Source organism: Telmatherina bonti, assembly GCF_933228915.1.
Source record: "Telmatherina bonti genome assembly, chromosome: 22".
In the NCBI taxonomy this organism is placed as follows: domain Eukaryota; kingdom Metazoa; phylum Chordata; class Actinopteri; order Atheriniformes; family Telmatherinidae; genus Telmatherina; species Telmatherina bonti.
The window spans coordinates 13,557,630-13,585,537 of record NC_136631.1 but is presented as its reverse complement, the minus strand read 5'-3'; the positions used below and the strand labels follow the sequence as shown (position 1 = coordinate 13,585,537).

Below are 27,908 nucleotides of genomic sequence, written 5' to 3'. Positions count from 1 at the left end.
ATATCCCTATAAACTTTAGGTACTTTATTATTTTACATTTTTAAAAGAGACAAATTAATCTCTCATAATCAGAGAACTGGAATCAACTCATTATGTTTTCATGGGTTGGGTCTTCATGGGTTGAAGTTGTTTATTGAAATCAGTTCTATGGAGAAATAGCGATACAGCATTTGATGATGAGAATTTAATTGTGAAATAAAATACATTCATTCATTCATTCATTCATTTTCCAAACCGCTTATTCCAATTCAGGGTCGCGGGGAAGCTGGAGCCTATCCCAGCCGGCTTTGGGCGACAGGCAGGGTACAGCCTGGACAGCTCGCCAGTCCATCGCAGATAAAATACATATTGCTAAATACAATTTGAAATGTAAAAAATAATTGACATAAAAAATGAAATTGCAGTGTTTTGTCTTTTCTTTTTTTTTTTCTTTTTATTTTTGTAATTACACTTTTTAAAAAGGAAATTATTTTGATATCTATTTAAAAGACCCTTCTGGTCCTCCAAACAGCCCCGCCATTCAGGTCGTTTTCCCTCTGACACCTAGCAGAGAAACCAGACAGCATGGTTGACATCTTAACTGGAGTGTTTAGGTGTCACTAACAGAAACATTAGAAGTGTACATCCTGTGTTAGGCATCAACGTTTGTTTAACTATACGTTTAACTTTGATAATCTCCTACAGACATGCTTATATTGCATTAAATTGCAGCTTTGTACCTCGTCAAAATGTATAACTGTGATAGATGTTGTGTCTCTGCCGCTCCCGAAAATAAAGCTTTGATTAAATAAATCATGAATAGAATGAATTTACATTGCTGATTATTGTTTATCAAAAAGTGTGGACTAGACATTATATTAGAGGTTAGGAACTTTTGAGGCCTACATGAAGCAAATCACCACGTTCTGGTGAGTTCAGAGTGTTGTAATTGGTACTCATCAGTGCCATGGTTGGGTATAAAAGAGCACTTTAAAGAAGTATGGTTTCATCAGTCTCAAAAAAATAAAGAAATATCTACAAATTGTGGAACACCTTGTAAAGAGGAAAACATTGTTTCCCAACAATAAATATCGTATCATCTAAACTATAATATGATTAAAACATTCCAAGACTTGGATGACATCTCTGAGCAAAAACAACACAGCCAAAAATCAATAAAGAGGCAAATGAACTTCTGGTCCTCACAGGTCATGGTATCATCTGCTTATACCATGGTTTCAAACAGTCAACATTTTATCATAAAGGTTTATTTCTGTTTTGCACAAAACCTGCTAAATATGCAAAAGTATAGGAACTATTTTATGTTGTCATCGATGTACTTTTTATGCTAAACAATCCTCGTCAAGCTGCAGCGCATTCTTTCATACACCTGTCAAAAGCAAGCTAATCTGATTCAGTTGATTAACACATTGCTATGGTGATGCCCGCAACGGAGTAATATAACAGCAATTTAATTTCCCGTCTACGTGTACATATATACGAAATATGCACGCATTAGAATTTTCACTAACCTTGATATAACTAAGTAATAACAGTCAGGTGAGGCTTAGTTGCCACGATCATCACAGTTAAACAACCCAATCATTTTCAGATACAAAAACAAATCAGTTTTTACATTTACACAGACGTAACAGCAAAGCTGTTGGTGTGTCAACGAAGTATGTATGATTCTACTGCACACAAACTCTTACAAATGGACTGCTGCTTGGAATTGACATTTGATTTCCCACGGCAAACCTTCCAGATGAAACCTGTGATGAATTTCAAGTCTGTGTGATGAAAACATTTTAGACTACTGATTTAATCAGGTATTATTCAAGAAAAGCTTCTATACACTTTTTTTTTTTTTTTTTTTTGTTAAAAGATCCTAAATATCCCCTCAGAAGTGGGAGGAGGAGAATAAACAACAGAATGAAAACAGAATCAAGATGGTAATGAAGACGTGTGAAGTTTTGATTTCTTTAGGCGATGCATGAGTGGTTGGGCATGTGGACGGTAAAAGAAGAAAGAAATGAGGAGAGATAAGTCAAATAAAGTTGCTTTTTAGATTAAAATCCAGCAGTGTGATGTAATTTGTTTGCTTAGTTAGTTTTTCTTCACAGATTTCACACACGTGTAGCTTTAGCAGCCGCTAAACGTGCTCATATGCATGCAAAGATAAGTGCATACTGTGTTTTAATGCGTAACATAGTACCTCTTGTTTGTTTCTAAACAGCCTGGAGTCTCCTGATGAAAGACAAGTCGATTTAAGATTAAACACTACTAAACCAAACTCTTCATCCATAATTCAACAGTAATCTGATGTTGAGTTTGTTATGACTGTTGTCGGAAATTCAGGGGATTTCTCAGAGGTACACTCAGCAAACTTACAGTTTGATTTTCATCTCGTACAACACCAGAAACTGATCTGTCTTGTTAAAATATATTAGATTTGCATGTGTTGACAGGGGATTATGATACAATATTATTTTTTTTAAAAAAACAAAAAAAAACAGACCATCTTGCTGACAAATCATTCTTGTTTTTTTTTACTGCTATGAAAAAAAACAATTTTCTGCGCCTGGTCTATAATTCAAGGTGAAGCATAACAATGTTCTTCATGCCACTTATAGACATTATTGCTTTACCTCAAGGCTCTCCTTTTCCAAAGACACTGCTGTGTCATCCTTGGAAATAAAGGAAAATTTGGATTTGATCAATAATGCAGTTTTTAATCTGGGTTGAATATTGATCAGGATGAAGAATGCAGACTGTCATCAATATACTGTATTTTTTTTCCAATATGTTCTTTACTTAAACAACTCATGAAATTGCACTGAAATCTGAATCAGGTAAAAAAAAAGAAGTTGTGCACTTTTCAACAAAAGCATGCATCACTAGACATATATAAGTTCCAGCAGAGCACATCCATATTTACGGGGGTGTCTGTATTCTGCAGGAAAAGCTTTTTTCTGTTCTATCAATTTAAAGAATTAAGCAAATTGATAAAGTTTTACTGTTAATGTCATAGGTCATCCTGCCACTGAAAGAGCCACACACATACACGACAAGACTAATTTCTGCACAGAATGTTTTTTCTCCTCATACCTACTCAATTTAGTTTTATGCATCCTGCCTAAAACCCTGTATCCCTTTCCAACACAGTCAACAAAACAAAGTATAGCTTTGGGTGATGATTATAAAATAACATAACCAAATGAATTGCACTGAAATGCATTATGACACCCGGTATAAAGTTGAAAGGTCCCATATGATGCATATGGATCTCATTAAGGGAAATAACCACTTCCCCAGCTAGCGGATATCGTCATTGACCTGTCCCCCCGGCTAGCCTGGTATACCCTCTAAAGTCACCGAGCAGGGACCAACAAAACCTGAATCCACTAGCCGAGAAGGGTGTGGAGTGGGTGTTGACAGCCAGCTCTTATGAACATTTAAAGGTTAAGACACGCAAACAGCCTGTTCTCAGTTGAGCTCACTATGGCCACTTTTGAAATGACTGAAATTAGGAACCAAGGCTGAATTTGGGGTAATACACTTTGAAAACAATATTGTTGGACCTCTGACACTTACGGTGTCACAGCAAAACAAAAGCCACAACACAACACCATTAGACACAGCACAACACAATTAGCCACAACACAACACATCGAGCCGTAACGGAAGTGATATTGCTTTTTATTACCTGTATTTTCTTCTCGGGACCACCGCAATGGAATTTACATCATCTGAAGTGAGCAGCGACACACGTAACATCATGGGAAGTCAGCCGTTTTCAGTCCTTACAGATGATAAGTGGGAGATCGTTTGAAAAAGTCAGAGAAGTAAATAAAACAGTGATGGGAAAACATATAAATAAAATAAAAATGATGAAAATAATTTTTAGTATGCATTATAATTATTATGTCAACTGTGTAAATAAAGAGTCATTGCATGTTCGTTGTATGTGGCTTTTTACATAGACCAAACCCGACCTTCTCAGCCTGTTGTTGCTGTGATAAAGTGTCCAGAAACGGAAAACTTTGGTTGTGGAAGAAACAGGGATGAAAAAAACAAAAAGCAGATCTTTATTGATTTCAGGGTGACCAGACGTACTCTTTTACCCAGACAGGTCTTATTTTTGATAGCTTAAATATGAGTTTGACTGGAATGTAAAAATCTACCAGAATTTTGTGCTACGTCGGCCTCATCCAAATATCGAGAGAGGAAAATAATTTAAATGTTGATTACACTGCATACAGAAAATTAGTGAGCATCAATGGTTTCTTTACAGGTCAAAATAGATCAATTAGCAATACGAGCTCAAAATGCCGCAATGGAGACGGCGACCGGTGAAAAACTCTAGATAGCCTATTTCATTTTTAATAATTGTTTTATTGAATAGATATGCAACACAGAAATAATAAAGTGCAATCCAGAGAAATAAAATATTTTCAGGGATTAGTTGCGACTAACTGTCCAACGCCATTATCTTCTTCAGCCGCTGCAGGCTAAACACGGGAGATATTGAGGACGCGCAGTATGATGCATGTTCTCCATCTTGCGTTTCTTTATTTTCATCGTTGCTTCAAATAAATTACAACGAATAAACAATATGCAGAGTAGGCCACTATACAAAAGCATCTAATTGTGGTCAACAAAAAGTTCACTCCTGAGCTCACCCCACTTCTGCATCCTTAAAGCAGAAGCGATGCGCTCAGGTGAGTGCAACTATTTCTAACGTGTGCATTCACACCCAAAGTGACACACCCTCCACCCAAGCGCCAATCAAGCATGCACACATGACTTATAATATGGCTCCTACAGTACATATCACAGTTGAGACTATAATTGATAGATAATACTAAAATTAATAAACTTTTTTAATCATTTTATTCATTTTCTTTTTTTTTACCATCACTGTTTTATTTACTTCTCTGACTTTTTCAAACAATCTCCCGCTTATCATCTGTAAGGACTGAAAACGGCTGACTTCCCGTGATGTTACGTACGTCGCTGCTCACTTCAGATGATGTAAATTCCATTCCGGTGGCCCCAAGAAGAAAATAATAAAAAGCAATATCACTTCCGTTGTGGCTTAATGTGTTGTTTTTTGTGGCTTATGTTTTGCTATGACACTTCAGGGCCACCGTAGACACCGATTTGAAATATTTGAAATACATGTAATAAAGGACTTCTAAGACAGCTGCTATTTGTGCATTTGATAATGACTTCAGCTCTGGAATAACATCGTTATGTCTATGAATGTAACATCTGTGCTTCAGCTGTTACAATTCTGATTGTGATAAAAGACCTCTTTTTGTGTGTAACAATACGAATGTTACACTAATTATGTGTGTAAACATAATATTTAAGGTGCTGTGTTTTTTTTGGTTGGTCAAACTGGGCGGTTCAGATGTCAACAGCTGTGTGAACCCCCCAAAACTCCAATCACAGTTTCACAATTACAGTTTTATAGAACAGCTGCAGCTTTGAGCAATCAAGAACCTGCAGTTTGAATGATTAATGGCCAATAAATGCATCACCATGTGTTAAATAATCTGTTCTGCATCTGCAATTTGTTTGCCTTAACTGGCTATGTCATATATTTGGACTGAACCAATACACCAACTGCTCATTTCAATATGATGGAATAAATTACTTCCAACCTGAATGTACTTAACATGCTCTATAAAAAGGAAAGATAGCTAATGTAAGTAGTGGAAGTAATTGGAAGAAAAAACTGATAAAAAGACATTATGAAAATGGATTTTGTATTAGTTACCAAATTTTCTTCCACTTTTACTCAAAACATATTTGAAAATGCACTATATGATGTGCGAAAGTACTTTGCTAAATATGATGTTGGAGCAAATGTTCCACAAGTTTCTTTTAGAATATCTGGACTCTGCATGGGAAATCTGCAGCAACTGGTTTGAACCTGAATAAAAAGTTCCTAATTATCAGAGATAGGTTTCTGTGTTTATGTTGGAGCTGCTGAGTCTTATGCAGTACTTTCACATGTGGAGTACCTCAAGGCTTTACACTTGGGCCTCTTCTTTTCTCTTTATGTTTACTTCCTCTTGGCTCTATTCTCCAAAAACATGGCATCTTATTTAATTTTAATGCTGATGACAGCCACATTTATATGCCTATAAAGAAGAAGGGGAATGCTTTCTCTGCAAAGCAGCTACTACAGCACATTGGTGAAATCAAGACATTGCTGTCAATAAATGTTTGCATCTAAATGATAAAAAGCCAGAGGCAACCTAGTGATGTTTCCGAAGCCCATATTGATCTGGGTCCTTTAAGCCCATATCTGACACAGACAGCAACAAACCTGGGTGTCAGAATTGACAGTGATCTTAAATTGGATGCACAAGTCAAATCAGTGTTGAGGTCTGGCTTTTTTTCCCCTGAGACAGTTAACGAAAGTAAAACCTTTTCTTTCTTTGCATCACTTTGAGATCTTAATCCATGCTTATTTTACAACTCATTTAGATTACTGCAACACTGGTTTTACTGGTACTAAAAAAAAAAAAATCAAGCACATCACTACAGTTTTATCTTCACTTTCTTGGGTCCCAGAAGGTTTTAGAATTGTTTTTTAAAAAACCTTCTTTATGTTTTTAAATGTCTTCATGGCCTTCCACCCCCACCCCATCTGTCTGACCTGCTTCATCTGTACGTTTCTTTATGTTCTCTCAGGTCCGCAGATCAGTTGTTGTAAATGTTATGAAGACAAAGAAGGAGTCGAGAGGTGACCACGGTTTTTCAGTTGTTGCCTGATAAACTAAGGAATGCGCTGCCTTCACACATCAGGGAGCTTAGGCTATTTTATTCTTTTCTGCTCTTATTGTTTTAATTCACTTATTCTAAATATTTTTGATTTTCTTGTATTTTTATGGTTTTTATGTGTATTTTATGTGGTTATGTGTGTATGTGCAACACTTTGGCCAATCTGTATTGTTTTTAAGTGCTCTATAAATAAGAATTAGTGGAGTTGAGTTGAGTTACCTATGTTTGTTTTGTTTTTTAAACCAATATCCAATATACTGATTTTGTCCAACTCTTAGTTTGCAATACTGATATCAATCAATACCGATATATTTGGATTAGGTTGTGCCAAACAAACGGAAATATCTGGAAAACTTTACATGTTGTCTCTTATATGTTGTCATTTTGAGTAAGAGGCGCCATACCTGAACAGTTTAATATATAATATGTGTATATTGGTAAATGCTGTCAATAAAAAAGAATAAACCAATGCCGATAATTTCCAATATTGCATTTTAATGTTGATATCGGCCGATAATATCAGTATGCCAATAAAAGTGGAAATCTGCACTTACGATGCAATACAACATATTTCAAAAGACTGAAGACAAATCACACAAAGAAGCCAGTTTGAAACTCAATCCTGTAGTTGTGTGCGGCTTTTAGACCTTTCCTATTCCTGAAATTTTGATATTTTGACAAGCACAACACATTTCTTGGCTGTGGTTTAGTTCTATAATATGTTTCAGTAACCCATGCCAATGATCAAATACTGGACCTTGCAATGAGGTTTGCACAAAATGTGAAACAGCAGCAACACATTTGGGATACAAGATTCAATTCAGCTGATCGCTGTGTTCATACATGTAGAATACAAACTGTTCTCCCTCATTGCTGCTCACTGTTTATACATCTGTTCTCCTTACTACTGTCCAAAACACTCAACTGTGCTCAAGAGACCTGCCTTCCTCCACACAGGCTGTCTTTCCCCATTCTCCTTTTCCCTGCAAAGTCTTCCTACGTCTCTCCTCCCTCCTGCACCGATCCGCCTGTTCCTCTTGCGGCCCAAATGGCAACAGGCAAACCAGACAGCACGACTCCGACAATATTACGGAACAGCGGACAATTTTAGCCAGAGTTCGGGCTAAATTGGATTTTAAATGGAGGAATGATCTTTCAAAAGGTCTTGAGAACTGAGAGCAAATCTCTCAGCAGCGATCGTTGGAGATGCATAGGCAAGAGGTGGGGTACAAAATTCAGCAATTTCTATGACAAAAAGACAATTTCCTATGGTGCTGAAGAAACCATGGGGATGCTGCAATCCATGAAATAGCAGTGAAGAGGACAACCCTTCTGCTGGGGTTAACAATAATCCTTCAATTTTAAGTTTTAGCAGGGTGTGATATAGAAGCCACTTTATCTGCCACACACTGCAGGCACAGTGAAAAAAACCAAAAAAAAAAATCAAAGATATGAGGTCAAAAGATCATTCTCTTGCAATTAAGATTTCCTTTCTGAGGTCAAAAGTAATATATGTGAGTGTGTGAGCTTGTGAGGTTTACGGCACAATAGCAGCAGTCTTCTTACATGACTAGGAATAAGAGCTCAGAGAGAAAGTTGACAAAAATTGACATGAGACTAAAAGAAAGTTCAGAAAGAAAAGGAGTTTATACGTGAAAAAAGGAAGCAGTGCATCCATGGATGGATTTTGCAAACTTTGTCAAAGTGTGACCGAATCTAGGAACCATGTCAGATGTCTTTGCACTGAGACGGTCTCAGTGTGGATGTCGAGAGATAACAGAACTATCTATCTGTAGAAAATGGACAGCTGAGTGACAGCACACATCTGAATGATTCAGGGGGGGAAAAATCAAGGTGAATGAATGAATGAGAGGAAGTAGGAGATAGAAATAGGAGAAAAAATACATCCCAAATTTCTCCAAAAAGTTGGGATGCTGAAAAAGATCAAGAAAATACAGTGTCGATTCTCACAGACACATTTTATTCCCAGCAGATCATAACATAATATAGCAGATGTTGAAAATGTGACATCCTATTAGGTCTTGGAAAATATTACCTAATTTTGAAATGAATGGCAGAAATAAAAAAGAAAAAAAAATTAAATAAGGGTTAACAAATGGCTGGAAAAGTAACAGACTCAGCTAAAAGCAACTGGAGGAGCATTTGACAGTTAATTAAGGTCAGTTATGTGATTGGGTATAAGCAGCAAGTTTGGGGTGTGAAAATGGGCAGAAGTCGACCAATTTATGACAAAAAAAAACTGCTAAAATGTATGGAACGATAAAAAAAAAGAAAAAAAAGGCTAAAACTAATTATTCCACCATCTACAAAAGATTCTGAGAATTAGGAGGAATCCCTGTGCGCCGTTTAAAGGTCAAAACACGATGCTGCTGAACTTCAGTGCCCTAAGGTGTTATTGCCTTTTAAACAGGTATCATTATCTACAGGGAGTCCTCGGTTTACAAACGAGTTCTGTTCTTACACTGTAGCGTAACCCGAAATTCTGCGCAAGTCGGATTTTTAACCTTAAATACCCCCAAAATAACCCTCAATCACTCAATAACTATCTAAATACATGTATTATACACCTTATTCATGGAAAAACGATGCAGGCAATTAAAATAGACATTTCAATTAACATGAAATAAATACACACACTGAGGCGTCGTCAGAGCTTATACAGAACCTTGTAACTTCAAAACCTGCTGTATTTTATTTTTTATTTACATTTATACAATGAGAGTTGTAAAGTTGAAGCAACGTAAGGTGAGAATCGCATAACTTGAAATCACTGCATGGACCCAGGAACAAATCTCTTCTCTGGGCCAAGGCTTATTTCAAAACGGAGGCTAAGTAGAAAACTGTTCTGTGGTTTGATGAATCAAAAGCTGAACTGCTTTTTGGAAACGCAGTGTCCTGTAGGCGTTAACAGCTCACACATCTGTGAAGGCTTTCGAGGTTTTAGAGTAACATCTGCTACAATCTAAACAGACTCTCTTTCAGGAAAGGCCTAGCATATTCTAGCATCCCCCAAAACAGTGTTGTGCACTGCCGCCCTTCCCCCTTCTCTCTCTCTTTCCCAAAAATAGGGGAGGATTGCTACACAATGCTAAACATCACTATGTTCTAACTTTTGTAAGATGTGTTGATGCCATTAACCTCATGAGAGCTATTGTTTTAGATGTAATGGTAAAATGTAGTTTGTGTTCTATTCACAAAAAATACATGTGTATGAGATGAAGAAATCACTGCATTTTGTTTTTATTGACAATTTAAATTGCACCCCCTTTATTTTTGTTTTGGGGATGCAAATAATTGCACATGAAGACGCATTACAGAGTTGCAGCACCACATAGCAGAACTTTTTTTTCCCCCTCTACAGTACCAAATAAAGGCAGACCACTCGTCTCCTTTTCCCAGAAAAAAAAGCAACACAACAAAAACACGGCTTTTCATTCCTCGTTCCTCCTCCTCTCTGGGCCTTTGGCCAAGGTGGAGGAATGTCAGCTTTAGTCTTTTTGTTCCTGCCACATTGAGACTTGTTCCATTACAAAGACTGGACAGGGATGAGTGTGAGTGTCTGTCTGCAAACTACGCTTCCTCGAGAAACTCTTCACACCTCATCAGTTTCCCAAATTCCTGTGCCAGGGGCAAGCAACACAACACCTTCTCAGCTACAGCAAGATGAGCTTACCACATAGCATCCATGTTCCCTTTATCAGTGGGAAAAACATACAGACTTTTTTTCCCCCCCTTTAGGTAACTGAGCAACAGATAGAGAAAACGTTCCAAGGAGCTACTTTGTCTTGAGAGACCTTACTCTGATGCACTTCGGCATCTACGTTTTTTTCGTGAGGAAATCCCCAGTCATAGAGCTGAGGTCCAGGATGACTTATTAATAATTAAAGTATTCAAATGGACTCATCAATACATGCTGAGTCATGTCACTTCTTGGCGGTGCTTGATGATAATAAAGGGTGTCCCACCCCACTCCCCTTGCCATGATTAATTGCCTCAATTATGCAAGTAACGGTGAAAATTGCAAAGTGTGGTCAAAACACTATGAATAATGAATAAGGAGCAGTGAATATTACATCGGATTACTGGTCCCTACAAGGCATCGCAGTAAATATTGCAACCTGTTAAAATAGGATTTAACTAAACGCCAGATTTACAAAAAGGAAAAGAAAAAAAAAACTTACAGGAAAAAAAGGCTGACATGAAGTAAAATCCTGTTTACACGTCGACTTGTCCAGCTTTGTCTTAACAATCCTTCCAAGTCTGCACATTGCACAAGTGTTCTGTTTAAATTCAGCCTCCTACTTCACTAAAGTTGACCTTGCTGTGTTTAAGCAGGCTTCTAAAGCCTCTTTAAATAAATGTCCGAAAGTCAGAATGGAGGCACATTGACATTATTGCATCCTGATGGCGCGCAGACTTGGTTTCCTTTAGCAGCCCATAACCTATGCTGTTCCCTCCCCAGTGCTCTGTACCATGAAAAAGTGATGTAAAAATCTATAGCAAAGGCCTGCTCACCGCAGCCAGAGATTCACCTCTCTCCGTTGTGCCAACTGAAGATAAGCTGACTCATAGTGCATGACAGGTGAATGCTAAGCAGTATTGGTGAATCTTATTATGGGGCTGAAGAGTAAAAAAAAAAAAAAAAAAGTGGGTGAAAGTGTTCTTTCAAGTCTGCAGTTCTTCCTCTACAGATGCCCTTGCAGAGCCCTCCACTCCAGCAAAATCCTCATGTGCTTCAGCATGACCATGAAAATCATTCAAATTGAAATGCTCAATCATCAATCAGTGTTACTCAACCTCAGCTGGAAACCACTGATGTTACGTGCACCGTGTGCTTTAATATAATGCTACTTTCTCTCACGTTGGACACACAGCACCATCTCATGGTCTTACTCAGAAATTAATCTGTCTTCAGCGGGGTGTAATTCAAACAGTGTTTGTTTAATGCTTTTCTACAGCGGCAAAATAGTGTTAACATTTTGCTCTGCTTTGGCAAAGCATACAATGGTGAGAAATTAAAAGAAACACAACCTTATTAATTCCTGAAGGGGAATTATGGAAGAGAAAAAGTATAATTTTCTGCAAAGTTGCTTAAGAAGAGCAAATCTAATTTGAAAAGTGTGGCGCTTTTCACTCCATAGAAAAGAAATCAAAAAAGGAGAAGGGGGGTGTTTCAGGTGTTTTTTGTCTCAGAAGGACACACAGTTACCAGCCTGACAGCACCCAATGTAGAGCTAGATACACAAGACACAGTGTTTAGACTCAAGGCGCCAGTCTACAACCACCACCAGACAGTAAACTGGAACCGCAGTGTTTCTCAGTTCCGGTCCTCAGGCTCCCCTGCCCTGCATGTTTTTAGGCAACCCTACCTTAACAGACCTGACTGAAATAAAGGGATCCTTAACAGGCTGCAAAGAACTTGATGTGGAAGTTCAATAATCTGACTCAGGTGCTTTGGAGGAGGAACGTGTCTAAACCATGCAGGGCAGGGGGGCCTGAGAACTGGATTTGAGAAACACTGTGCTTAGGGAACACGTCATCAATCCTGCTACTACCGCATCCGTTTCCACATTCTGTGCCCAAAACAACCAACTTACCATTTTTCAGACCTTTACAAACCAGATTATTAATGTAAATATGTTTTATTTCTGCTTAATCTGACCACTGTTAAAACAACAGTGTATGTGAGCATAAATGCTAAGGAATGCAAGTCTTTCTTAGTATGTGGCTCACCAGGTGTAGTTCAGCCGCCACATTGAAATATTTCAACAAACAGGGAGTAGTGATGACCACTGGCATTTTGCAAACAACTAAATATGGTAAAATATGCAACAGATTCACTTTGGAACCATTGTAGGGTTTTTAACTTCTGGGTTTAGATACTAATGCGCTCACAAGTGAGGCGAAAAAAAACTGCAGCATGTCTCGTTCGAAGGGCCGCAGCAATATGTCACATTGTGATGAAAGCAAACTCGGAACAGCGTAATAATGCATGGGTTAATGGTGCAGAAAATCAAGTAGATGTTTTTGCATCTTCTTGATTAGAGGTTGAAGCATGGACTGCAAAAACTGCACATTTATGTAAAGTAAAAGAAAACCAGCTAATTATTTAGAAGTGCTACATAGCTACAGGTGCTAATCTTGTGACATATTTAGCATGCAATCAGAATTTACACTCACCCTCCCTGCATCAGATCTTAACTTCTGATCAACTGAGTCAAGCCATCAATTTCCTAGAATGGATGAAGTAGCGCCTGACTGTAAATGTAGCCAACTTTTCCTTCAATATAATACCGCAGGAGTTTATTTACATGTTTACATCAAATATATGCAAAAGTGTTTAGCAAGTAGTACTAAAGCATTGACTAGCTTTGATGCAGCGAGGGAGTAAACAAAACCTTTGGAGCAGCAGACAGTATGTCTGTCTCGTCTACAACATATGTGGCTGATGTGTGATGGTGGAACATCATTGCGGTTGTCTTGATGACAGCGAAGTCCCAGCAGGGCCTTTATTTAGGCCTCCACAGTCAGAAGCTATGAGGTACACTAAATACAGCCATCTGTCTCCATGACTAGATGTTACTGTTTTAGGGGAAAGGATTCTGAAACCTTTAACTCTGTGTGTGTGGTTGTTTTATACTTCTGAGTATAGAGAGGGACATACAGCATACTTTTAAGCTTTTCTTCTGTCATAATGAGGAACCGATATCAGCTTTCAAACTGGCTCAATACATTCATGAAAGCTAACCACCATGCACCTTTTTTTTTTTTTACATGTATGTACTTTTATTACCTGTTTTAAAGTTTAATGTTCAGAATTAATAGTGTAAGACTGCCCGCTACCAAATGTTAAACCCGATCAGCAAAGAACTCTAATTCTGCTGCTTTCCGCCACTGTAAAATAAAGGTGTCCTGCTTTTATGGATCAACAATAAATCTAATACAGTAACTACTTTGTCTTTACCTTAATCATAAAGTGTCTCTGTTTCTGTACTGAGGTCACAAAATACTTTATGTATATCTATTTAAATTAAAGCTGGGATAGGTAATGTTGGAGAGCTAGCAAGATTTGAAAGTGGCGCCCTGTCTTGGCTCCTCCCCCTTCTGGTTTTGCTCCTTGCGCGATCCAAGACTTTTTTATTTGCAGCTTTTTCCACAAATTATTTTCTCTTTCTCGGCTGTTTAGCGAGAGGAGGCAAATAACTGAGCTGGGTCGGCGAAATCCTTCCTGTATTCTCTCAGCCATGTTTGCCTCCCGAGTTTCTTCTTCACTACTTTGTATTTTCATCCTAACACACTTTTTATATGCAGGGTGTGGCGATCAGGTATGTGCTGCTGGAGGGGGAGGAGGGGAGCCGGGAGAAGAAGCTTACAAAAATATAAGAAATGAACAACTTTATTTCGGTTCAAACGTTTGTATTGGTCAAAGTTTTTACCAATTTACAGTAAACTGAGGGGTCTAATTATATTTTTTATTGTTCATGATTACAATATGTAAAGACTACTATCAGGACGAGGAACCACTTCACCCAGAGTAGGAAAAAATTGTCTGAGCAAGATTACCAACCCCAGCTTTAACAGGGAACATCGGTTCGCTAGTCTGAAGTACACAAAAATACACTGCTGGTGGAAACTTTCAGCCTTGTGGACTTCTTATGGTGAAGTTCTTATTGGAAGGGTTTTTTCAGCAGTGCAGACTAACTGTTCACTACTCAGATTGTTTGCAAATAGTTTTTTTTGGCTGCAAATCGCTTGAGGACAATAATTAAATTTGCCCTTTGAAAATCGTGTCTGAGCCTTGTTGGACAATAAAGCTGGAGGTAGATGTCAGTGATCATTAACATAATTCACACCGACATTTTATAATGAATCGACTCCTGCTGTGATTATAATAACTACTACCACTACTACTAATTATTAGGGTCCGAGCTATTTGAAGTATAGTTATGATTATTATTATTATTAATATTTATTATTATTATTATTCATTATACTAACCGTTTAGTCCAATGAAGGGTTGCAGGGAGGCTGGAGCCTATTCCAGCAGTCTATTGGCAAAAGCCAGGGTACACCCTGGACAGCACGCCAGTCCATAGCAGGGCTATTATAATAATAATAATAATAATAATAATAATAATAATAATAATAATAATAATAATAATAATAAACTAGACCAAATATGCTTAAACTTCCTAAGAACTACTTGTCAACAGCGCTGCAATTCACCATCGTACTGGGAATTAATTTTTTTCACTGAAACAGATTTGGTGACTCTCTGGGTGGGATTACTTTTTTACAAGTTTACACACTATGAGCTTTTTTTTTTTTTTTTTTTTTTAAAATCAAATATCTGCCTTCAAGCATCCTTAGAATATCTAACGTGTCCAGATCTCTTTTTATGAAACATTTGCTGCAGTTTAATCACACATTGGGCTGTTTTACACATTTCCCAAAACAGCAATGTTAATATGATACTGAACCTCTTCTTTTTCTAATAACTTTATCAATATCTCTTCTTCCTGATGAGCCTTTATGATACTAAAATGTAGCATCCCAATGCAAGTGCAGCTTTATGTTCTTCTGAGCCCATCAAATCACTAACATGTCATTATCTTAAAACTGATACAATTATGTGGGCGGCAAGTTGCTGATTGTGTTCTGTCATCAGCACAAAAGCCGAATAATTTGCCCCTAACCTTAATCTTCACTATAATCCTATGTTTGTATTTCTTCTGCTGCTTATTTCATGTTAATCATAGTAATAATAGGAATTTTTTTTTTCTTATCGTCATTAGAAAGTTTTCCATTTCTTATACACGATAATTAATCATAGTGGAAATAATGTCAACACTACATTGTTGCTGCTTATCATCAAACCACAGACCATTAAAACATTTTTTGTGACTAAATAGGTTTATTGAAGCTATTAAAACCACATCTTCTCTTGTTTCAATTAATTCCCTTATTTGGCCTTTTTCTTAGTGACACTAACAAATCCATATATGTACAACACTTAATCCCGAAGCAGTGAATCATCCTGATGAGATGCGGAATGAGCCTGTAACATCTTATCTTTTTTCATCAGCCCAGTTGGAGGTCTGACTCAAGCCAGAGGTGCAACTAGGTATACAAGACATCATTATTAAAGAACTGAGGGTCATGCTGGCCATTTATCTCCTACCGCACTGTTGAAACAATTAAGTCAATTCAGACAAAATAAACCAGAAGTTGGTCCAGTCTGAAATAAACAGAGCAACCTTGAAAAGAGGATAAGCTAAATGCATATTTGCATGGGGGAAATGAGGATAAAAACAAAAATTGATGAGGTTGTTTTCTTCAGAAATAAATACTTTATGTAGAGTCAAAGGAAAAGTGATTACACATCAGGAAAAATGTACAGTAAGGACATCTTTCAGATGCAGTCAGTTCAATAAAAAAAAAATAACCTCAATGAGAGTTGAGCTGATGTGTCACATTCTGTGTCCTGAGAATAAAAAAATGCTCCAGAAATGTCTTTTATTAGTTAGCTATCAGCATCCGCCAAAGGAATTCATGTTGTGCCAAATTCTCCTCGCTGTTTTTCTAATTATCATTTCTGAGGGTGAACAGCGAAGGAATGGTCAATCCCTCTAGGAATAAACACATTCAATTACATCCAGCAAATGGCGTTTGGCTGAACAAAGGAAGTTGTAGGGCCGCATGGTTTGGCTGCATGGTGGAGACAGGTGCCTTGGTGCACAAACGCATGGAAAACCTTATGGACAGAGAGATCAGGCAGACTGTGGAGGCAGCAGAGAGTGAACATTGCAGATGGTAGTACACAGGAGAACACAACAGAGAGGAATGATACACAAAAAAAACAAAACAATGATGAGTAAATCTTATTATTGGGCTGTATTGCCATGGTAACTCATTTTTTAAATCCATATATATAACCTGAAACTCAATTAAACTGGGTCAGAAATTTTGTGCACAAAGTTCTTTAAAACAGACAGAATATCGCTGAACACATGTTCCATAGTTATGTTACAGATGATCCAACACGGCATGGATCCCGTTGACTGGAGAGGGACATGCAGCAGTCTGTGGAATGTCTTTTCTAAGGAGGCCTGTGGTAATTTCAGACAGACAATGCCAGACTTTGTTTCCGCATGACTTACGCCAGCAAGGCTCCATCACAGTGTGCATGACTGACCTGCAGTTAAGATCTCAAAAAGAATGGCACAAAATTTTAAAAAAAAAAGTCTCAGAAACAAAAAGCGTAAAGCAGCAGAAATTTTGTATTCATCAAGAATGGCCAAAAAAATTCCTCTTCCATAACATGCCTGTATTTCAACCATTTAAAATGTGTTGCTGGCATCACGTCTCTGTATATTATCTAAATACAACTGCACTGGTCAGTCAGGACATTGAAAACTATTTTATTTAGACTAATGAAAGCAAAATAATCCATTTCATGTCACATATTTAGTCAACTTAACTGGTGAAGAAGTCAAAGTGTACATGTTGTCTGCCTCCGAATATGAACATTTTCACATTCATTTGTATTCTATAATCCACACCAGAGAATAAAAAGCAGAACAGAGCAAGTTGCTGTTTTACTTCCTGTCAGAAATTTGTTGTGGCTGCGATGCAGGATGATTAAATCACAGCTAGCTTCTGCGGACAGCTAGTTGCTAACCAAGCGGCTAACTGGCTAATCTCAGAACAGTGAATGTCCCTTTCTCTCTAAGCGCACTGATATAGTCACAGACACATTAACTGTTATGTGTCACAGTAAAATAATAAAAAAACATAAAGCAAAACGACAGCGGTACTGGCTGACAGGCAGAGAAAACGCATGGTTCTGTGAAAACGTGATGCTAAGAGTTATTTCTTCAGAATTTAAGAGTCTGACAGTGTCAGTGTCAACAAATCAGGCACTGAGGCGCTGGAGGGTTTACATTTCATTTTTATACATCAGAGGCAGTGTGTGTACACACATCAGCAAGGAGAGACAAGCAATGATGAATACAAGACTAATAAAAAGCACTTTGCATTGTTGCTCCATGTGCCTGCAGCATCTTCATACAAACAGGTGGAGCTCAGTAAGACGCTCCTTGTCAGGTGTCATGGAGCTCCAGGCTGCTAAATGAGTGCCATCTATTCAGCATTGCTGCTGTGCTAATAATGAGGACTGAAATGAATGGTGTTGCTTTAGTGTAATTGCAGCAGTGGGAGAAGTGTTTTCAGAACATTTGGTATGGCAACACCATATGCTGGAGGAGATGTAGAGGGCACAACGAGAGGGCTGGATGGGAGAAATACTGTTATGTACCAACGAGGTAAAAATCTGATGCATTCAACATATATCTTTTAAAATAATTACATAAATGCATGATCCTGATCATATTTTGATCATATTTCTTATTTTTTTCACCAGCCTAAAGGTGCAGCATGTAACAAATTCAAAGGTCAAGCAATTGGTATTTGTTGCTTGGCAGTCAGACGAGTAAAAAAGTAAGCTTTTATTTTATTTTAAAGATATGCACTCATTGGTTAATAATCTAATATGTACACCCAGAGAACTGGGAGTAAGACTGTGTGTATATTCAGATAGAGGGATATAACTCTCAGCAGTTCAGCAGAACTGGATCATCAGACCAAAGCCAAAAAAAAAAAATGGTTTGGCATCAAAGTTAAAGTAAAAAGATGGAAAGCTGCATATCAGAGAAGCCGTGCAGGTTCAGAAGGAGGTCCAGGAATGCTGGAGCTAACTCCACACGAGGAGCAAGTAGTATCAATCAGAGGAACTTTCTGACCTCTTGGCAACATGTTTTTCGAAATGTAAACATGTCACAAGCCTCCACAGCCGGGGTCCAGGTGTTGGACATGAACAAGGCCAGCATCTCTGCTGCAGGCTGACATATATGAGACACTTTGGGAACCGGCTGAGGGCCGTCACTCTGACTGCGCACAGATCAATGCTGAGCTGGATATCCAGAGCATATTTCATGGGAGATAGGAAATGAGTAAAGATAAAACGTACTCAGTAAACGGATCAATTTAGGAACCAATCTCAAGTTTCTTCTACTAGATCAATATGATCATCATCAAATATCGTCACTGTGTTTTCAGACATCACTGTGTAAGTACTGGTGTGTAAAAGCTGATCTTCTATTAGACACTTTATTTTCTGAGTGTATGCAAGTAGTTTAGTATTGTGAGGAAGTGCTCACATATAAACACTTGTGCATCATGTGACACAATTTTCTGCCACAAGCTTGGTGTCCAACAACATCTCTGGCAAGTGTGCAACCTGACGAGGAAATACATATTAGGTGTATTGAATTTACATTTTTGGTCCTGTGCTGGGTGTGTAAGGTTTTACTCTGCAATGACTCCAGATAAACTCAACCTCACCTGACATACCATACATTGTTTGTATTCCTAGATGTGTGTTACAGAACAAGTTTTCCTTCATGAACTTATAAAAAGACTGTTGAGTAACCACCTTCAGTTTCATAATGCATGTTGTGTGTGATGTAGGACAATGATGGGTCGTCTTTTTGCTGCAGTGCTTTATTGTTCATTAGTTTTGAATGACGGTAACCATCAGAGCACCTGTGAGGACAAATCTGACAAGGAAGAAATTCCAACACGGCTTTAAGCACACAGATTGTAGCGGACTTTGTTAGGACTATCTAGCTGGTCAGCCTCAATACAGATTTGAGATAAGATTCAACAATCAGCCCTTTGTGCCACCTTGAAACCTCAATTCTATCTAACTGTTCCACAGAGGCAGCTGGTATTAACATGCAGGTAGTCGGCTCTAGCTTCCATCTACATTTCTTATGCTCCTTTTGCTTTCATCCACTTGCTATTTTGTATGCGCTACACATGCACGTGTGAAATATAACATTGGATTCGTATTAATTCTAATAAGCATAAAAAGAATTAATATCAGAACTCTGGTTGAAACCAAAAAAATGTGGGGTTTTTTTTTTTCCAAATTTTCATCAATTTCATCATATTTTCATCTCCTGAAATAAATCCTCTTTGTTTTTCTTTAACAGAGATAAATTGGTTGTCTGATGATTAGCACAGCATCGTGCTCCAGTGTGTGTGTGTGTGTGTGTGTGTGTGTGTGTGTGTGTATGATGAAGAAGAGCATAGCAACAAGGAGCCGGAAGAAAAGCAATGAAAAAACCAAAATGGTGAGGACCACCCATTTTTTTCCCCACTTCCTGAGACCATATTTCATCCATTCATGAACAAGCTGAAACAGTGACTCAGCGTTTTAAATCAAAGCCTGCTCCCAGTTTGCTCATTATGTCAGGGACAGGCTGAGACAGACAGTCCACAGAGACCAGCTGTGCTCCTGACTGGCACGTCGTAGTTAAAGAACAGAAGGTCCAACAGAGACAATGTGTTCAGTAGCAGGTAAATTCACAAGCAAACACTTTAAATAAAAGGCTTGTGATTGTCATGATGAATAAGATGGTTTGCCAGTTTTTCCTCTGAATAAAAATCCATGCAGGAATTTTTTTCCAGTTTTATTGGGAAATTTTAAACATTTGCGCTGATCTAAATTCTAAATCAAGATGTTAAAGTGTGCTGCAGTGGAAATAAAAAGCAGATACATTTAAATGATCACATTATGATGGACTGTTTGTGTGTGGGATCAGCTTGACAGAGAACAAATGACAAACTTTTTTTTTTTTTTTTTTTCCCAATAAGCAAAAATACTTTAAGTCATAGAGAAGTTCATGACTTCTTGTCAAATTCATTCTTTAAAATCCTTGAATTTTTTTCACCTCAAGTGGAGGGAGGAAGTGTGCTCCTCTGGCTGGGAATATAGAAATGACACTTATCCGTGGTTTCTAAAAAATGAAATGGGAACATATTTTTCTGGCTAATGGTTTGCACATTTATCAGAGATACAAACCAGGGCTTGAGTTGTGGCTTGCAGAGAACATAGAGTACATACCAGAAAAAAACAAAAAAACAAAACGTTTAGTAAGTCTTTTAGTAACTTTAATCAATCACTTTTATTTATTTTTCTATTTTTTATCTAATATAAATAACCATTGATGTCAGCTAAAGCACAAAACGCTGCTGCTTTATTTTTTTTTTTTTTCCAGTTTATATGATTTTGATTGGTTTTATGTTCCATGACATGCTGAAGAAAATTTATCTACAAGGTATAATCTCTAAGTAACATTTCATTGTTATAAAGTCTGCAGGAAATCCACCATTCCACTAACATGTCTGCACCCATAGCTTCAATCCAGCCTTTAAAAGCCTGTTATTCCCAGTCAGTAATTATTTTTAAACATTTTTTTCATTATCAGCTGCCTACAAGCCAACTATCTATGTAGCTACCTCGCACACTGTGCCATCAATATGCACTGAATACTGAAAATGATCATATTCTTATGAGCCTATACACACACATACAAGATTAATGTGGCTAACACAACAATAGAGACACACAGAGAAATATCACGCATCGCTCACCTTAACTTCCTGGAAATTGCTTTTTTTCAAAACAACAAGCACAACGTCATGAATATTCAGATCAGACAGTGCACATTAAACCAGCCTGTCTGCCATGGAGGTCTCTGACACCTCCTGGGGAATGTGCAAAAATTATTGTGGCGTTTCCCTCTCATACATTTAGGCCTGTGTCAAATTTGTTTACAATCAATTTTTGTGCAAGTCAAGTGTGGATGCACAGAAAAAGAGGTTTGGAGAAAGCATTCTTGTTGCGGAGGCGCCCACTCCCGTAACAGTTCGGTGACTACGCCTTCATGGTGCAGAGGAGGATGTACAGACTAAATGCAGAAAGCAGAAAAGAGCTCAGCTCACTCACATTCGCTTTTCTATCTCACTTTTCCTGCAAACACAGTCTAAACATCTCATGAGCGCTATGTAATTTCCTAACAAAGTATCTCCTGTTCTCTGCGGATGTCTTTTTGATGAGCTGTCATGAAGTGCACACAGAGTTGGCATCTGAGAGCTATCAGAAGGAGAGAAGCTCTATCTGGCTGTCTCGCTTTGTTAGAGATTGGTATCAAGTGTGCTGGATGGAGGGCACATTGCGAACGTGTACACTAGCTGTTTGTGTGTCTTTATCATGTGCTTTTAAGTGCAATGTGTGTGTGTGTGTGTGTGTGTTTTTACAAAAGCAGGACGGACACGCTCGGAGGGAAAGCGACAGCCCGCCTGTTAATTACGCGAGCTAATAGAGCAGCTGCTGATTCACTCTTGTGTCAGAGAGATTCACGGCGGGACGGAGAGGCACAGGCAGGACATGTGGAGCATTAAGATGGACGTGCTGTGACTCCAAACACAGGCTCCATAAGGTGAGGAAGAGAAGAGCCATTAAAGGCTATTGTAGTTCAGGGACTTCCACTGTCTCCGGACAGGGACGCATCTGAAAGTTTCCAGACACTAGACATAGAAATAATCATGAAAGCTTGTAGGATTAAGCCTAAAAAGGTCCCTTAGTTGCAACAACTATGATGTTCTTCAGAAGACTTTAAAACACAATTCCCCAATAATTATGTTTGGATTTTCATCTTTTAGAACATTCTCTTGCTTTCTAACTACGTCAAATTCCAACCCCAGAGTCCTCCAGGCTGGTTTGTTTCCATGGCAATGTGTCCTCAGACAGACTCTTCTGCAACAGTAAATGAGTTAATTAAATGACACTTTTTAGAATTTAGGAAAAATCTGCCGTATTAGAGTCAAAGTTAACAAGCTTTAAGGCCAGAAAACTTACAACTGCATCCATAGTCAGCTGTTTCATTTGGAGTTTTTCTGACATTTATGCAATGCATTAGTAAACCTGGTATCTGTATCAGGCTTAATCATATCCACATGTTCCAACAATATGAGGTTAATTATCATATTGTGGTGTAATGATGATTTAAGATGCAAGGTGATATTCCATTAATGCTAACTTGAACCTAGTCTGTTTGCCCTTGATGACCTTGATGAAGATGAACTCCAACTTTTGTCATGACTCATTTACTATAGCTCTTTATATAAATATTGGAATTATAGACTGAAGCTAAATGTTGTGCATTTTTGTAGGATTACTGCTCTGTGCAATATTGTCAAACAAAGTTAAAAAAAAACAAAAAAAACAAAAGAAAAGCTGCATAAACATTGCTTTTTTTAAGTCTGCAACCTCATCTTCTCATTTGCAAATACTGCCATGGTAAAAACTGCATCTACAAATTCTGAAACAATTTCAGACCGAATGTTTCCTCCATGTAAAACTGCCAAGATCGCTCTCATATACAGTACACAGTACATAGGTGCAGACACTCTGGAAACATCCTCATGCACTGGAGACAGTACCGGAACTAGTACAGGATGCCTGTGATCTTCAGGCTTTAAAGCAGCATTGCATTGGAAAACATGGAGGATTCCATCACTGAAGTTACTGTAAGACCAGGAACACTTTCTGAAATAATTTTCTGTGAACCCAGTTCATCATGCCGCCCACCATTCCAAGTAAAGCTCCATTATGCAAAAAAAGAAGCCATATGTGAACATGAGCCACACATGCTGCTATCTTCTCTGGGCCAAAGCTCATTTAAAATTGACTGAGGCAAAGTTTTCTGTGTTTATATAAATCAAAATATGAGATCACACATTTTGGGTCCTCTAAACCAAAACAAAAATGGAACATATGGCTTGTGATTAGTGCTCAGTTGAAAAATGTTCTGCTCTGTTGGTATGAAGGTGCATTAGAGCCTGCTGGAAATGGCAACTTGCACATCTGTATTTCCCTTCCTTACAGCATTGAGATTGAGATTGAAAAGTTTATTTGAACATAATGAAATCTAAAAACAAAAACAAGGAAAAAAAGACAAAAAAACCCAAAACAAAACATAGAAATAAAAGATGACAAAATGTTCAAAAGGAGTGGGTAGAAGCATAAGCTAATATGCAATCCCACCCCAGTGATGAGCAATACAATATAAAAAAAAAACAATATTAACCCATAGTAATACAACAGTAGCAACCCAATATATTATTAATACTTAAATAAAAATAACAATAATAACAATATCCTTTATATGTCATAATCTATATGTATACAATAAGCAGTTACAGTAATAGAACAATGCAGTCATAATACCAATAACAATAAGAAAACAATAGCAACATTTATGTCAACAATAATAACAGAACTACTCAGTGTATGTAATATGTTTCATTCTGTAATATTTCGGTACTCTTCAATTATCATGTCTTTGTATAATGACTTAGTGATGTTCCCTCACAATCTGTACCCCCCCCATCTCTCTGACTAAAAGGTTTTTGTACATGGTGTGGTAATAAGTTCCTGCTAGCCTTAACAATAAGTTGTGCTGTATGATAATTAACCAGATCCTGGAGTTTTAGTAACTTAGACTGTAAAAACAAAGAATTTGTATGATCTAAATAACCAGCTTTATGTATAACACAAACTGCCCTTTTTTGTAGGATTAATAGTGAGTGAAGTGAGGTTTTATAATTATTGCTCCAGACCTCTACACAGTACTGTAAGTTAGGAAATATCAGTGAATAATAAAGATAAATAAAATAAAGCATTGGTCTTGTATACTTTAGCAATGCAATGCTAAACCACTTACTGGAACTCTGAATACAACATGGCTTTGTCATAGAAGAGTCCAGATGGTGGACTGGTCTGTAAGCAGTCCAGCTTTTGGACGCTGTGTTCTAAAGAAAAATGTTGATATGAAATTTGGAAACAAACTGCATTTAGGTTTTGTTTATATTTCACAAAGCTTCCTAACTTTTTTGGAACTGGAGTTAAAGCAAAAAGATAAACAATAACACAGATTTTCACCACAGGAAACAGAAATAAATATGGAGGCATGGTGAAAAATGTGTGCATTTGCATGGGTGTTACATTGTTAGAGGTGGTTATGAGGCTCAAAGGGAAACATGAATCGATATGTAAAAGGCTATGAATGCAAAACAGAAGCTTGCACTTATTCAAAGGTCAGTAGAAAGGGTTCACAGTATGCAGCTACATGCCCCTTAATAGCACTCTTACACTTCATTTAAAACTACACGAGCAATGAAAAATGCTAATCTACTTGCTCTCTGCAACAAAACCACCATCCTATTAATTCAGTGGCTGTGAACATGTGCTCACTATCATCATGTTCTAGCACACTAAACTCAAAGCGGAGGCTTTAGTGAATTGGATGTGTGGAAATTGCTAGTTTATTTTTTCTTCCAGAATATTAGAGCAGAATATGGCAAGAATGCTTTGACTCGGGCACAGTAAGAGATGATAATAGGATGCAAAAAATTCAGCATGGACATGAAAAATAGCAAGAGAATGGTGAAATATTCGCACACTAATTAATGTCTATAAATAGGAAAAGTCTTTGAATGAGAAGCATAGATGTGCAGAGTGCTCATAAGCACAAGAGGGTCTGAATATGGAGTCTATTAGGAAAAGAGGGAAATTCTGCTAAAACTGAATGAGGAAAATTAGGATAATCTTCATCTCTCTATTTATTTCCACAGGCTTTCAAACCAAAAAACAGAAGCAGAAGACACATGAGAGAAGTTTCTGAGAAGATGCATTGGTAGAAACCGTGAAACCGTCCAGGAGAGGGAGCCCTAATTCAAAGTATTACTAAAGAAAAGCCCTTAAACACACAAACAAACATGCAATGCAGTGTCCTTATGATACTCATCATAAGGAAAACAAAATATTTCATGGCCATTACTTTCTAAATCTGTGTGTTCTTCTCTTTAACTCCACTTTACCCTGAATGTCTCCTCATGTCAATCATCAGGCAGATGCAGCCCACAGTCAACACTACTTGCAACTTCCCAAAATCAAATGCCAGCGTCATAATATACCATCTGTTCAGTATGAACAAATCTAGCATCATCAAATCACTACAGAGCAGTAATGTGTCAAACGAATGGATCAAATGCAGACTTTGCATCTACGCATGCCGCAGGCTGTGTTGCCATGGTAACAGGATGCCAAGGTAGACCATTCTTTGCAATACCCACGACTAAATTTTAGATGAAAAATGCTGCTCAGAGGAGATCGATAAACTTTGATGGAAGTGTTTTGACAGAATCAGACATTTGTGGATGCACCACTGCTGAGTACTCAAGAAAAGCGCCATGCACCGTGTCTTCCTGACATGGGAAGCGCCATGCACCGTGTCTTCCTGACACGGCAATCTATCAGGATAAAGATATTTTTCAGAATGAAATGGGATATGTAAACAAGTTTAGCCCAACAAAATATTGCTGCCAACTTTGCATTCGCACGCTTACTTTGGCAAAGTCGCCTATTGTACACACACAGAGATGCAAATGTTATCAATAAATATGCAGTTTACCCTCCAAGACAAGTGTGAACCAAAACATCCATGGAAAAAGCTTCGGAGTTTCAGATATCTATATATAGCACCGCTAAGACGCATGACAAATCCGCACTTGGAGGTGTGCAAACCCTGAATTGAGAAACACCCAACGACTCATCATGGTTGTTACGGCTGCCTGCTAATTCTGATAGCCTTCACCTGGAATCACTTGCTCCTTCAAAGCTCTGTTTGCTGCCTCCTGGCTGGGATTGGTCCTACTCATCACATGCTCATCTCCTCCCTGCTCATTGGATAATTGAAGCTCCAATCGCAGCTGATTCCACTAATGGCCGGGACTTAAAAGACACCTGGAGTCCTTCACTCAGCAGCAACCACTGGCTCTGTAGTGGTCTACCCTAAGCTTGCGTTGGTGTTTGGACTTGGACCTTTTGTATTTCCCGTGGACATTGATAGAGCAACATTGTTTTCTCTTGTGTAGTTCTGAAATCTTGTTGTTTGTGGGTGTGATACCAGTAGGGTTACCTCTGTTAGTTTTTGTTTTTTTTTAGTTTTTTCTTTTTTTATGGTTAAACCGGTGCTGCTTTTGTTTGGGGGAAAAACGCTTTATATGCCTGTTTTCCTTTTGGTTTTGATATTTTGAGGCCTTTTGTGGTTTCAAGCTGCATCCTTACGCCCCAGCTCATTCCTACCATATTGCCATTTCTGGCCTGTTCCTGCCTCAACTCCCAAATTGAACAAGAAATCTATGTTGGTCCATGTGAACACCTTGCCACAGATCTTTCTTTTGTTCGGCTCAGTTGCCCTAGCGGAGTTTGGGTCGTAACAATGGTGGAAAAAGTTAAGTCTTGTTTAAAAAAAAAAAAAAAAAAAAAAGAATTTTACGCACTGAGAACTGTTAAAAAGCAGGAAGTCCCTCAAATCTGGCAACCTTTGTTTCAGTATTCAAATAGTGAGTCAGATTTTACCTTCCATACTTCCAAGTTCCTGGTCTGTGAATGTCCCAACAAACATTCATCAGTTGACTTCCAGACATCACATGTGACATGCTAGTTTCAAGAGTCCAACCTAAAACTTGTGAGAAGTTTCAAAGTCTCTTATTACTCCCAAGGTTGCTGCACTTTCTATACTTCATGTGTTTTCACACCTGTTCAGCTTGTGCTGTTTGCTTTTGAGAAATGCTCTGACGCGTAAAGGAGCTCAAAGTTTGATGTAGAAACTGGTATTATTAGGATAACACAATGGAAGCGAGGCCAAGAAATATCTCAGAGCAGAGTTACTGAAGCTTTGTTAGTGGGATGGACAGTGTGTGAGCCCATGCATGCAGTCTCAGTACAGTCAAGAGGTCAGAGAACTAAAAGGAGACACACATGAAGTTATTAAGAGGACTGCGGCCAGGTACCTGAATATATCTCCCTGCTCTTCAATTTCATCAGCAACCTCTTCACACCTGCAACAATGTGAAGAAGCCTGTCATCATCACAAGTCTGAAATTACTGCTCCCAGTTTTCCCCCTCCCTCTGGCATGAGCACCCCATCTTATTTCAGGCCATTCGGAGAGATGTTCATTTTGCCAGAGGTAACTTTGCAGAGTGGCACCAAAAGCACAGCTAATGGTCAGAATGATGAGATGAAATTATCTTCTGTGCGTTTAAGACAGTCGGGGAAATGTCAAACTATGCGAGAAACATCAGTGAAGAGGAGACAGGATGACCTCACATAACAGACAAAAACAGTGAACAGGCA

At 38.1% G+C, this 27,908-nt stretch overlaps 1 protein-coding gene across 1 annotated transcript in view; it reads right to left on the bottom strand.

Annotated features, from left to right (window-relative positions):
- The window catches only part of dlgap2a (discs, large homolog-associated protein 2a), a gene marked incomplete at its 3' end in the record, with an annotated part of 177,501 nt that extends 149,891 nt beyond the window's left edge, over window positions 1-27,610 (bottom strand). The window contains exon 1 of the mRNA XM_079262003.1: window positions 27,565-27,610. Within this exon, the coding sequence (XP_079118129.1) occupies window positions 27,565-27,595 (31 nt within the window). The 5' untranslated portion in view covers window positions 27,596-27,610. The remainder of the gene's footprint in view (window positions 1-27,564) is intronic.
- Window positions 27,611-27,908: the final 298 nt, after the last annotated feature.